General features: G+C 36.4%; 1 protein-coding gene across 1 annotated transcript in view; it reads left to right on the top strand.

The window, feature by feature from the left end:
• Positions 1 to 15,410, top strand: part of cep128 (centrosomal protein 128) — a 204,356-nt gene that overhangs the window by 88,048 nt on the left and 100,898 nt on the right. The window contains exon 10 of the mRNA XM_079831673.1: positions 6,626 to 6,700. Coding sequence (XP_079687799.1) covers positions 6,626 to 6,700 — 75 coding nt within the window. The remainder of the gene's footprint in view (positions 1 to 6,625; positions 6,701 to 15,410) is intronic.

Here is a 15,410-nt window from a genome sequence, read left to right on the forward strand (position 1 = left end):
GTCCAGTTCTGATGCTCACGTACCCACTGTTGGCAGGGGTCAGGGGTCAGCATGGGCATCCTGACTGGTCTGCGGTTATGCAGCTCCATATGCAACAAACTGGTGCACTGTGTATTCTGACACCTTTCTATTAGGGATGGGCATTTTTGTCAATTTCTCATTTCGATCATCGATAGGTCTCAAAAACGAGTACTCGAGTACTCGGGGGCGGGGCATGTGCAGGGGGCGGGGCATGTCCGTCATTGAGATAATGAAAACTGTTATGAAAATGGTTGTTGACAAATACAAACGTGACATGAAAACAGGTATATGAAAACATGAACATATAAAACAAAAAATAACTGCTTGATTATGATGCATAAATGTCTTTGAAAAAGAAACATCTTTATAAAATGACTGTCTCAAATAACCAAGTCAGTAATATCGAGCATTGCCTTTGAGCTGAAACTGTGAAATAACACCACCCTGCAGAGCTTGCTAGCTGGTTAATAAACTCAACCAAACGTAACCTATATCAATGTTAATATGAAGATTATTATGAACCTATTACGACATAAATCAACACAAAAGGACTTGAATGCTCACGTGAACTTCAGCGTGCTAGATTTTACAGGCTATGGTTTGAAATGGAACATTTTGAATGCGCTCTTCCCTTAACAACGCTGATACACGGACAACGAAAGCACACAAACAACATTTTATTAAAATCCTGTTCTCATTATAATGCTTTGACAGATTGACTCTGCACATCATGCACTTAATTGTATTATTCATGATCGAAGCGTTTACAGACATCACTGCGCATTTTCAAACTCATAACAACTTCAAATAAACTAGGTCTACTGTTAAAAAATACGAGAACAGTATAGCACTGCTGCATTACTAATGTCAATGATTCTGAGAAAGAAATAGCCTATCTGAAAAGAATATCTGTCTCTAAACCATGTCGAGCTCGAGCATTAATGCATTTGAGCTGAAACTGAAGAGAATGAACAGCCGGTATAACGGCAGCGCTTTTCTAGCTTAACCAAACGCGTTTTATATTAGATTAATCAGATAGACAACATAAAGGTAATCTTCTGCATCTGCAGAAAAGGATGCGAATGCGCACATGAACTTCACGCGCTAGTCTGAGTGTTCTCGCTAGTTTCTCTGTGGATCAGCTGATACACGGGGAACTGAGCACAGATCATTTACAGCATTTTCCACGGTGTTCTCATTATAATGCTATGTAGGCTATGGCAGATTGGCGCTGCACGTCTTGCACTAACCATTTAATGATCAGTGATTCCAGACATCACTGCAGTGCACGCCTCAGTTTCACTTTATTTCGCCGCGGTCAGGAGGCGTGCTGTATAACGCCAACCAATCAGACCTCCGGTACCGCGCAAAACGACGCAATAACCAATAAAAAAGAGACAAATATTTTTTTCAGGGATCATCGTTCTCATGATCGATGATCGCTGTCACGTTCGAGTACTCGATTACTCGACCACTGTTGCCCATCCCTACTTTCTATCAGAACCAGCATTAACTTCTTGAGAAATTTGAGCTACAGTAGGTCGTCTGTTTAATCGGATCACACGGGCCAGCCTTCGCTCCCCACGAGCAAAAATGAGCCTTTGCCACTCATGACCCTGATGCCGGTTCACCACTGTTCCTTCTTTGGACCACTTTTGATAGATACTGACCACTGCAGACTGGGAACACCCCACAAGATCTGCAGTTTTGTAGATGCTCTGACTCAGTCGTCTAGCCATCACAATTTGGCTTTTGTCAAACTTGCTCAAATCCTTACGCTTAGCTATTTTTCCTGCTTATAACACATCAACTTTGAGGACAAAATGTTCACTTGCTGCCTAATATATCCCACCCACTAACAGGTGCCGTGATGAAGAAATAATCAGTGTTATTCACTTCACCTTATAATATCATAATGTTATGCCTGATCTGTGTGTATATGTGTATATATTAGGGGTGTAACAGTACACAAAACTAACGGTTCGGTACGTACCTCGGTTTTGAAGTCACGGTTCGATACGGATTCGGTACAGCAGTTTTAAGAATTTTTTTAAATTTTTTATTAAACAGTGGTTTACTGAAAAAATTGTGTATGTCCTTAAATGAATTTAATTATAACTAAAAGTTTCTTAAAGATAATGGTGTAAACTATATAGGGAGCCCTTACTTGCACATTATTACTATAATATTAAAGGTTAACAACAGAACCCAAACTATGAGCCGTTCAGCTGATATTCATGTTTAGTTATAGGATAATCAACACTCAAATAACACATTGTGTGCAAACATGTAAACTTCACATAAGGCAGTTTTTGCATTAACTCCTAAATCTAATTATAAAATTTTTTTCTCCAATTCGTTGTTGAAATATATAGTGACTGTTATTTTCATGACAGATTTATCTAAACATAGCATTAAATAATCAAGACTCTACTATTCTACTAACAGGTTAAGTATATATATATATATTAGGGATGCAACAATACAGTTAGTCCACGGTTCAATACATACCTCGGTTTTTAACCACGGTTTTCGGTTCGGTTCGGTTCTGATGGCTTGTCACAGGTTCGGTTCGGTTCTGATGGCTTGTCACATACATATTTTTTTTATTCTATTCTTAGGTGACAGGAACAGCAAGAGGTTAAGGAGAATTTTTTTTTTTTTTTATTGCAATACTCTTTCTTTATTTTACTTAAAAGAATTGAAAAACCTACCTTAAACTTAAAACTTTACTTAAAAAAACCCTTGTATTCCTAGTGTATTGTATAATATAATATATATAAGATTTACACTGGCAGCTCAGAGCAGTACAGCAGCATTAAAGTATGAAAATGAATGAATGTAAAAATAAAACACTAGACTTCACTATAAAACATACATTGATTCTACTGTATTAGTTTTTCAGTCAATAGCAGTGAGTGATTTTCTCTTTGTCTTTTGTTGTTGTATTAACATTAAAGGGATAGTTCATTAAAAATGAAAATTCTGTCATCGAGAAATTAATACAGGTTTGAAACAATATTAGAGTGAGTAAATAATGACATAATTTTAGAGGTGAACTGTCCCTTTAAGGAACGCGTGTTCACTAATGCGCTGTTGTCAATTTAAGATCTGCGTGCATTTAATATACAGACACACGCGATTTTACTGTCACTTTAGGCATAACCGACTGTGTTTATGTTAACCTTGTGTGTATTTGACAGTATTAGCGCAGTAAGACGACTATTTAGTCCTGTAATCACGTGTTTGATAGGCGTTTAGTGCGCGCGCTCCGAAAAGCGCATGTTAAAACCGTACACACGAATGAAACCGGCAAGGCTTTGAAACGCATGCAAATAATGAACTTTCGTGATTGTGAATAACTATAGTGTTCCGTGCGTATAACTCTACCACTAACGTGTGATGTGAATGTTTGTCGCGTTGTTCAGTATATTGGGATGGAGGCAAATGAATAGAATGATAGAATTTGTAGAAAAATAATTAATTAAATGTGAAACCGCAATTCACAAGCGCGTATTGAACCGTGAATGCCGTACCGAACAGTTCAATATTATATTGAGAATTGTGGCATCCCTAATATATAAATATATATATATATTATTAGGAACACCTTACTAATACTGTGTTTGACCCCCTTTCGCCTTCAGAACTGCCTTAATTCTACGTGGCATTGATTCAACAAGGTACTGAAAGCATTCTTTAGAAATGTTGGCCCATATTGATAGGATAGCAGTTGATGGAGATTTGTGGGATGCACATCCAGGGCACAAAGCTCCCGTTCCACCACATCCCGAAGATGCTCTATTGGTAGTACAGTGAACTCATTGTCATGTTCAAGAAACCAATTTGAAATGATTTGAGCTTTGTGACATGGTGCATTATCCTGCTGGAAGTAGCCATCAGAGGATGGGTACATGGTGGTCATAAAGGGATGGACATGGTCAGAAACAATGCTCAGGTAGGCCTTGGCATTTAAACGATGCCCAGTTGGCACTAAGGGGCCTAAAGTGTGCCAAGAAAACATCCCCCACACCATTACACCACCACCACCAGCCTGCACAGTGGTAACAAGGCATGATGGATCCATGTTCTCATTCTGTTTATGCCAAATTCTGACTCTACCATCTGAATGTCTCTACAGAAATCGAGACTCATCAGACCAGGCAACATTTTTCCAGTCTTCAACTGTCCAATTTTGGTGAGCTGGTGCAAATTGTAGCCTCTTTTTCCTATTTGTAGTGGAGATGAGTGGTACCCGGTGGGGTCTTCTGCTGTTGTAGCCCATCCGCCTCAAGGTTGTGCGTGTTGTGGCTTCACAAATGCTTTGCTGCATACCTCGGTTGTAACGAGTGGTTATTTCAGTCAAAGTTGCTCTTCTATCAGCTTGAATCAGTCGGCCCATTCTCATCTGACCTCTAGCATCAACAAGGCATTTTCGCCCACAGGACTGCCGCATACTGGATGTTTTTCCCTTTTCACACCATTCTTTGTAAACCCTAGAAATGGTTGTGTGTGAAAATCCCAGTAACTGAGCAGATTGTGAAATACTCACACAGGACCCGTCTGGCCCCAACAACCATGCCACGCTCAAAATTGCTTAAATCACCTTTCTTTCCCATTCTGACATTCAATTTGGAGTTCAGGAGATTGTCTTGACCAGGACCACACCCCTAAATGCATTGAAGCAACTGCCATGTGATTGGTTGATTAGATAATAGCATTAATGAGAAATTGAACAGGTGTTCCTAATAATCCTTTAGGTGAGTGTATTTAGTGAAAGAGTTGATTTCTATAGTGAATTAACAGCTGTGGACACTGAATGACTTCTGACTCTGAGGTAAATGATGCTGCGTGACATTGTTTACAAGCTGTTTGACGTCTTTACGTGATTGAAACACTGATTGAGTGATTACACGACACATGATACGTTTCAGTAAGTGTTATCCTCAACATACCGTAAGATATTAATTCATGTTTATTCTTCTGGAAGAGATGATCGCGTTCACGCGCTCGCGCCGTGGCCGCTTGAATTGACGCGCCTATGCTACAGTGATCAGTCGTCACATTAAAGAGCGTCAAAACGGCATTTATCGTTTGAATTTCGTGATAAAATGGACTGAATACTCATTATGTTCGAGTGGGAACTAGGATTGAAGTGTGTTAATTATTACGATTATCAATATTATCATGGTTTTGTTCAAATGAGAATAAAGTTTTCAAAAAGAACAGATGCACACACTGAAAACATTTCAACAAGTTTTATATTTGAAAATCAACAAATAACAAATACTACAAGCAGCTCTATGCACTTTTTTTAAGCAGGATTCTATTCTGTGGCATTTGCTTCCTTATAATGACCGTCGTCAATAGCAACACATTATAACAGCACATATCCACGTATCACAACGGATGCATTCTCTCGTTCCATTCAAATGCAACTTGCCGTCTTGCGTCTCTGTTTTTGATTGTATTGAAAATGAAATCAGAGGACTTAATTATTAATACTACTATAATTATTACTATAACTTATTGTGATCATCTTGTCTGGACAATTGTTTTGTACACTGTTCAAAATGGATTTATAAACGGGTAAGATTTAAAACATTCATTTCAATTAAATATGTCCCTGTAATTATTGATGTGGTAAAGAAAATCTTTGTAATAAGTGTACAATGAATATACATTATTATCCCTTAAATGTCATCCCATTCTTGTCTGAACTTGTTAGTTCGTCTTTGGCTCAAAGCCACTTGCTGTCAACTTTTCTTTGTGGAAGCTTCACCTTATTATTTCCCAGACGTAGTTTTGGTATTGAGGTCAAAGTCCACTTGCCTTGCGTTCGCAGATTTTAAGTGTTTCCTCCTATTGCACGACTTTCTTTTTACATGTTCTGCAGACAGTGTGACCATACTTGATTAAATTTTCCTCATGACTCTTATAAAAGCCAAAATATGACCACACCTCAGTTTTGGTCCTTTTAGAAGGCTGAAAAAATCTCCCGGCGCTGTCACTGCCTTCTGCCATTTCTTCTCATTCAAAAAACAACGCTGCGCCTGCACCAGACTGGTGCTGGCTGGACAGGATCTACCGCGAGTTTTCAAAATCGTGATAATCAAACACGGTTTTAATGATAATTAAATTTTTAACGAGATTGACTAACTGTCAGTAAGGTTTATCGTGAAACCGGTAATCGTTCCATCCGTATTATAACGCTATAAAAACTTCCGAAGTTAATTTTAACCTTTAATGGTATAGTGATGTACCAACTGGGGTTCCCTGTATAGTTTACAGCATAGAGTTGAATCGAATTGTGAATTTTTTGCCAATGCCCAGCCCTAGTTATTATGTTTTTGCTCATTGTCGTTGTATACATAAAACACATTTACATGGTGAAGTTGATCTATGAACTAAGTCAGTCTATGTTTTCTTGGTACTCCTATTTCTATTTTCATTAGCTGCTAAAATGCAAAAACCAAATTTGAATTGTTTTGAGTGTTGTGAGACGGCTCCTTAAGTGGGTGTTTCTTGACCGGAATAAGCTAGAAATTAGAATTTATGCCCAGATCATCAAGCAAGAACGGTGTAACTGCAAATGCCTCTACAGATGCAGCAGGAATTGGAGAGACTTAGAAAGCTGCTGGATCAATCAGAAGGGGGACGAGACACCCTTCTCCAGCAGGTGAGCTCTTCCTTTCTTCTACTGAATTGTTTTGCTAATGCACTGACTAATGCAAAGATGTCTTCCTTTGTTCATCAAAAAATTATAATTGTCGTAATTTACTCCATTTTATTCTTGCCCTTTTGTTGTTCTAAACCTAAACTTTCTATCTTCCAAAAAACAAGATGATATTTTAAAAACCATACATTTTAGCTAATTTTTAAATAGTAAATTTCGGCAACCTCTCCCGTGGAGAAAGAGCTATATTTATTTTATTTAGATAAAGAACCAACAAATTGTGAATGCGTTGTTTAATGCTGTTTACTAACAAGGTTCGTACGGTCATGAAAAACCTGGAAAAGTCATTGAATTAAGCGATATGATACCTTAAACGGTATGAGGACGTGCCCGGGTTGAAGCGCTATTTTTAGCACGAGTGTAATGTTTGTTAATAGATTTAACGTAAAAAAAATCATTAATCTTGACAAACTATATATCATTCTAAAGGTCTAAACCTCAAGCATCGAGGACAGACCACTGTTTTCAATGAAAAGCTTATAACGGCTGTATTTTTGCATTAATGTAAGCAATACACATCAAAGCAAGTATAAAGAAAAACAGAGCACATACCAGTAGTGTCCTAATTACGAGCCACACACGCATCCACTGCTAAAAGTTCCAGAATGAATGGAAAGGTGAGGGTCCACTGAATAACATCCCATAGAGCATTTTTAATCCAACAAAACAATAACGGTGTAATATTGATGGTTAATCCTTTGTTTACATCGCATTTCTGCGGAGCGAAGTATCATACTAGACTGTTATGCAATAAAATAATGCACCAAAAACAGTCTCCCGGTAGCATAAAGTGGCATGGGTTTATAGCTTAGAATATTACGAACATAATAAATCCACTCGAACTCAAAAACATGCAAAGATAGCCGGGATCTAGTCAAAAGTGTCCAACCATAGCACTTGGTTTAGCTGATGTCATGATGTGCTCATCCAATGATATTGTCTGTTTATCTGGAGCCAATAAAAGCATTGAATCGTCATGACTGACAGAAAATGTAGCCAATGAGCACACAATTCCAACGACACCTGGCATGTTTATATTCGTCACATGGGCGTGATTATTTATTCATTTGAATCTGGCGCTCTCTCCCACGAGAAGCTGCGACGTAGTCTGTGACACACCTCCCCTGTCATCTGACAGCTAACAGCTAACGGGCTAGTAAACAGACGGTCTCTTTGTAGTAACTGTTTGCTAATCTTACTAACTGGACGGAATTTATTATCCAATGGATCGTCAAAAGAAGTTTTTTTTGTGCTGAAGATGTTTATTTGAGCTCACTCGAAGCAGCGATGTGGAAAACATTGAGGAGAGTGAAGACAGCGATGACGGTGATATGCTTGTTGACGGAGCTAATCCAATAATATACCGGTGAGTTGCTATGTGTAGTTGTTTATGTATATTGAGAATGTGTTAGTTTTTTCCCCATGAGTGTGTAAATAAAATATATATATATATAACACATGTAATTGTTTATATATATAAAAAAAAAACTAAAATTGTTTATATATATATAAATATATATATATATATATATAAACAATTACATGTGTTATATATATATATATATATATATATATAATATAAATATATATATATATATATATATATATATATATATATATATATATATATATATATATATATATATATATATATATATATATATATATATATATATATATATATAATATATAAATATATATATATAATATATAAATATATATATTTTTGGCCAGAGGCTATAGACTAAAGGAGCCAGTTCCGCATGTTTTCAACCCCATAACCAACGCCCATAGGGGTGGGATCTCACTCAGAATTATTTTGAGATATAGTCAGAATTGCGAAATTCTGACTTTTTTTCTCGCAATATCGAGTTTATATCTTGCAATTATTACTTTTCTCAGAATTGACATAAAGTCCAAAAGTTTGAGGAAAAAAAAAAATTCAGAATAGCAAGATATGTCGCAATTACCCTTTTTTTTAATTCTGTGGCGGAAACAAGCTTCCTTAGTCATAATGTATGATTAAGAGCTCATATTAAAAACTGATTTTATAGTTAAGTCATGGCAATAAACTGTGCACCTTTTAAAGACTTAGAGAGCAATATATTACTTTAGGAGTGATCCTTGTCTTTTATTCTCACTGTAGTAAAATTTTAAATATCCTGGAAAAGTCCTGGAAAATGATCGCTGAAAAAGAGTGGGAACCCTGTACCAGTATAGATTATACATATACTGATATTTAGCATTTTTTCTAGCACACACAGGAAAAAATTATATATATATATATATATATATATATATATATATATATATATATATATATATATATATATATATATATATATATATATATATATATATATATATATATATATATATATATATATATGCCATTTTTTCCCCTGTGCTACAAAAAACAAATTGACGAAAAAAAAAAAAAAAAAGTTCTGGACGGCCGACCATCTGTGTGATTGTTGATTTTATGTCTGGCCATCAATATGAATGCTCACTGTTTCACCGGCCATTAGATTGATTGTAGGACTGTGTGCGAATGTATGGGCCGCCGTCAATATGAATGCTCACTGTATAGCCGGCCGTTAGATTGATGTTTGGGCTGTGTGAGAATGTATAGGTGGCCATCAATATGAATGCTGTCTAACCGACTGCCCATCAGTTTCATTGTTCATGGGATGGCCTGTAATTAGAGTGAATGATGACAGTGTGATTGTTGATTGAATGGGCAAACTATACAGAAATATTACATGCAGTGCTAATTCTCTTTCCTTTCCTTGCCATTCTACAGGCACCAGCCAACCAGCAGAAAAGAGAAGAAAGCTTTCAGATTCTTCAAGATCTGCACTTGCTGTTGTAGACCTGAATCGGCCAGTAAAAGGCCAGTAAATGTTTTTTTTTACATTTGCAAATTGTGTGTGTTTTTATAGCTATATTATATTGTTATTCATATTTATATTACTAGTTATATTTATAGTTATTATACTTGTATTACTTGTTGTATTTTCAGTTGCAAAGAAGTTTAGCTCTTTTTTTATTAATATTTCATTTTTTTAATTATATTTTTATAAGTTCTGTTGTACAAATAAATCACTTATACAAAGTCTTATGGTTCTGCCTATTATTTTATAGTTGAAAAAGCATTCAAGCATCATATATGATGGCTAAAACAGCTTGCAGTACCCTTCATAACATTAGGTTATCAAGTCTCCTGTGGGTTTCTTGGCACCTGGACATATTCTTAGAAAAAAGCATGCAGGAACCCCATTTTTCATGATATCTTCGTCAAATTTTAAATAGAAACTGATGAGACTTGTGCCTTTCATTTCATTAACTAACTGGATTCCTCCAGGCTTATTTTCATATATTTTTACATCAAATAATAAAGTGTTCATTGTAGTACAAATCATCTTCAAGACACTTCAACTTCTATAACTGTTTGTCTTTCTAAGTTTTTTCTACTTTAATGATTGGGTAATAAACTCTAAAGTGTCTTCTTTTTAAATATGTCTAAATTGTGCATGTAGTGCAAATTGTTCAGCAACTGCAATTGTTTTAGTTGGGAGATGTAATTTCTGGGGATGTGCCTCAAGCAGGTGGAGGGAGAAATGGAACAGACATAGTCTTGGAAAAAAGCTTGCAGGAACCACATTTTTCATTATATCTTCCTCAAACTTGAACTATAAACTGATAAGTCGTGTGGCTTTCAATCCATAACTGAACTGGATTCCTCCAGGTCTATTTTCATATATTTTTACATGAAATAATAAAACATTCTATGTAGTGCAAAATAATTTTTGAGGCATTTCAACTATTATAATTTTTTATCTGTTTGAGAATTATCAACTCTGATTGCTTTTTAGTAGAGTCCCAAGTGTCTTCTTTCCAAAGATACCTTAATTGTGCCTGTAGCACACTGTTCTCAGGAGCTATAATTGTTTTAATTCAGGTAGGTCGTTTTCAGCTGTGAGCCCCCTAGTGGGGGTGCAGCTTAACAGGTTTTAAAGTAGCAATTTCCAGGCCTGGAAAAGTTTTGGAAAAATAATTAAACTAGAAAGTTTTGGAAAAGTCATGGAAATTTGTTTAAAAAAATGTATGTAATAGAATATATGTTTAAGTGATAATATTGGTTTATTTTATTGGTTTAAACAAACTTTGAAACTTCGTAAACATACTTCATTCCTTCGATCCACTCGACTGCTGCATTCCGTCAGATTTCCTTTTTTGCAGCATTGAGCATTATAACCAATCACACGTGTTTCTGTCGAGCGTGATGGCCAATTAGAGGCGGTCAGATTAGTCATCACTGAAACAAAGAGTTTTGTTCAGTGTGCGCACTCTCTGACTGATTTCTTACTGAAACTCGTGAATTCTCCTGTCATCATAAACAACAAAGTGCAGATGTAAGAGATTTATTTCACAGTGTCGTCAGCTTCCGTAATTTTAACAGGAGTGTTTGTGAGAGCGCTTAAACTCGTGCTAGACCCAAGTTATGGACAGCTTCACAATGGGTCACATTCTCTGCTCCCTTTCTGTATTATTCCGTTAATATAATTTATTCATCATGCTGGTAAGATCACACGCAGTCTTCATTTTCTAATGCATAAAAAGCATTAAAATAATTCGTAAATGTTTGTAGTTTTATCTGTGTAGTCAGAATATGACGTGCAGTTTCCCCAAACACAAAAACATTTTATGTATATCTATTAATCGACGAATCATCATTAGCCTACAATATCAAGAGCATATCAATAACTGACAATGACTCAATGACATTTAAGCTATTTCAGAAGCAGCTTCTGTTCCACCTTTGCAGTGTAAAGATGGCTTTTGTTAATGATACAATTTTATTGGTAACAGTCTAGTATTCTGATTTGGTTAAAGTTAAGTATTTGACAAACGACAACAAAGGTAATCATTAAAAATTGCACTTATAAATAAGTAAAATGCTCTTGGAAATCAATTGCAAGGAGCCCCTTAAATGGAAAAGTTCATTTCTGACCCTGGCTTGGGGGAACGTCTGGCATTTGCAAATAATGTAAATTGCAGAAATAAAAAAATAAACATTCAAATAGGGACGTTATCTTGTTAATGAGTGATGGTTTTCCAATGAGATGAATGGTAAATACTAGGAGGCAAAGCTGTTTTAAAATCTTCTTAGTTACCCAATTTTGTATTCTAAAAGTTTGTCTTTGGCACTGGCAGCTTGTAAAGTTACTGTCAGTTTCACTGGACACTTTTATTTACTTATTTATCATTGTTGCCTCCCATTGATTTGTTTTAATCCATTGCTAGGGTCAGACAGTATTTAATCTAACCGTTTTACTGGTGTGTCAGCGTTTATTTTGTATTAAACCATATAGATTTATGTGAATTAGTTAAGATAGGCTGTGATTTGACATTTGAACCAGGATCTTTTCTTATTTTACATGTATACACAGACTTTCATGGAAGGTTAGGTCCTGAATATTTTCTTAAAAGTCATGGAAATTTTTTGGTAGAAATGTGTACGAACCCTGTACTAAGTAGTAGGCTCTCAGTGAGCCTCCTTAGTTACTGCTTTCTATGGAGCATGTTATGCCCTCCCGTTATGAGTGGCATTTTTACTTAGGATGTTGCTAAGCCTCCTCACGCTTTAGAGCGTTGTCATGTTGACGCCTCTGTTCGCAGAGCTCCACCACACAGTGGTGCTGAGTTGTCAGGCTTTTGAGCCTCCTTGGCCACTGTCTTTGCGCCATGGGCCTCCTCTCGTTATAGAGAGTTATTTTAGACTCCGCTCTTTTAAGCTTCACCTGCATAAGGTACGAATTGATTAGGCTCCATTGAGCCTCCTCTGAAAGCTGTTTTGGGCTCTCTGAGCCTCCATAGCTATTGCTTAGGTCTGGAGCTTTGTTAGACTTCTTCTCGTTATTAGTGGTGTGAACCTACATTGGTCTCGGTTCAGTTCGATTACGATTATCATGTCATCGATTCGGTTCGATTCGGTTCAATTCGATATCACGATGCATCACAATGCATTGACGATGCACTACATCCTCATGTATACAATTTTGTCAGTGAGTTATATGAACTGAACCTTTAATTTTACCTGCTCAAAGAAAACACGCTTCTTGAATGTATCAAACAAAACTCAAGTCTGGGCACAGAAGACAACAGGAGCGTTTAGAACAAATAGAAAATACTAAAAGCCACTTCAGGAGGTGGTCTGGCCGCATTACAGTCAAAACTAAAGTCTAAATGCATCTGGTTGTTGAAACTACATATGTAAATTTTACTCCTCCATGGGCTATAAGACCTAGTCCGATATGACAGTGCTACTGAAGCACGCATCGCTGCAGACGAGCAGCTGCGTCTCTCTAAATCAAGCAAACGCACAAACTACCGAAAGTAAAGTTGTAGGTGCTCAACATTGAATAATCTTCATTAAAAGTAAAGAAACTGAATGATCTTACTAGTGCTGTTTCCGCGCTCTCTCCTATTGTGGTCTTTGATTTTTAATTTCAAAATCAAAGTCCGCAAAAGAAGAGCGCGCGGCTCAATGATGATCAATAAAATACAGCTCATATCTGTTGTTTTCGGTGACGTGAACTCCAATAAATCTGCATATAGTGCGGGAGTTGTAGGTCGGATTTATATCCGTTTTGCGGAGATACATTTATGTGCCCAAGTGTAAATTAAATCGCTTTGATAGCTTTGATTTACATACAGTGCGTGTGTTCTCCAGGTCATGCTTACCATGTTAGTTGGTTGGAGCATTTTAATTACTCGCACTTGCGTCTCGCCTCCCTCTGCCATTGTATGCTACCATGACACAGCACGTACGGGACAAATGACGTCAGAAAATAATCAGTATATTAGAATCGGTTATGGTCTATTACTGAACCGATACCGAATTGTCCTCGTTTGCATCGCGATGCATCGAAGAAACTATTCATTTCAACACCCCTACTCGTTATTAGAATCTTTCTTTGAGGCCCCTGCTTTTTAGGCAGTTTTGTCCATTTGTTAGGCTCCCTTTGATCCTCCTCGGCTACTGCTTTTAGAGAAACTGTTCCTCAGTGCTCCGCCTGGGGCAGCATCAAATTGTTAGGTGCACCATGTGCCTCTTTGATAGGAGCTTGATGGTGTAACAATGCTGCTAATTGATAAAGACCTTCTCTTTTCTAAGATAATAGTACATTTAGGCCTCCGTTCCCCGAAGCTCCGTCCATTGAGCAATTATGAGTTGTAGGCTCTCTTCGAGCCTCCCCAGATAGCAAAATACACTCGGGCCAGTTCCGGTTTGATTCTCGACTGCCGGAGACTTACCCGTCGGCCCGCTTCCGTCTGCCGCACTCGGGCCGTATGCATGTTTACTCACTGCCCGATTCCGGCCCGAATCAATCGGGCCAGATGCGGCAGCCGTTAACTTGCCGACGCTGCCGCAATCAAGCCGGAATCGGGCCGTCACTAATGCGTACTGCCCGCCAAAGCTGGCCCGATTAATTCTTGCCATGTTATTATGAAATGTCTACCTTTATTAATGTTAATTGAATAACCTTTATACCACTTTTGTGTTGATATGACAGCAAATGGATAATGTGATACAAAACATTTAGGCTATAATAAAACTTTTGAAGAAAATGAAAACATAACTTAAAACATATTTTTAATCCGAATATTGTTGCAAATGATATAAAAACAAAGGACAGAAATATGAAGAAACTATATTTATTTAGAAAATTGCACATTTATCAAGAAACAACTTTAAACACAACCAAAAAAAAATATTAAAGTGCACAAGTATAAGTTCAAAGAAACTTGAATACAAAAGTTTTGTAAAAAGGCACACATTTAAAAAAAAAAAAAAAATGGATATATATATTTAAAATTATACAAGTATGAAGAAACATCTTAAAACACCTATTGTAAATAAATAAATACTTAAACTAGATTATATTGAAAAAATAAAAAAAAGGTATATGTGTTATATGGTAATGGTAAACTAAAATGGTATCAAGAACTATCTTTAAACACCTATTTGTCAAGAAAATGTAATCTAAAAAAAAACCCCACAATAATACTAATTAAAAAAACACGCATATAAATAAAATAGTGCAAAAAAGAAAAGAAAAAGAAAAAAGAAAGAAATACTTAAACACTTATTTTTATACCTGTCATTACAAATATAAAAAAAAGAAAAGAATTGATCAAAGTAATTTACACATTAAACACGTTAGCCTTCGCTCTTTCCTTCCTTCCTCCATCTCTGTCAGGAGCAAGTTGTAGCCATCTTGTTATATACCTTTCCACCTCTTTATCAGTGGAGCTCTTGGTATGGGCATTTGTCCTCACTGCATCTGTAAATGGCAAACAATATTCACAAATAGTTAGTTATACAGTTACACAATTTTGCGCAACAAAGAACAGATATTGGTAAAAAAAACAACAAAAAAAAACAAGCAAAAAATACACTAACAATACATTAACAATTATATGAAAGTAATCGTACACGACAGATGTATAGCAGCCTATATGTACTGGAATGTATATCAAATCAACTTACTGACTACAATAGTCCTGAGGGCCAATGCACGAAATGCCACTTTTTGGTTTGCACCACTCCAGTTAATTCTTTTAGCAAAGGAGTTCGCCAAAAGCT

The sequence above is a fragment of the Gobio gobio genome, assembly GCF_949357685.1.
Source record: "Gobio gobio genome assembly, chromosome: 12".
Classification (NCBI taxonomy): Eukaryota; Metazoa; Chordata; class Actinopteri; order Cypriniformes; family Gobionidae; genus Gobio; species Gobio gobio.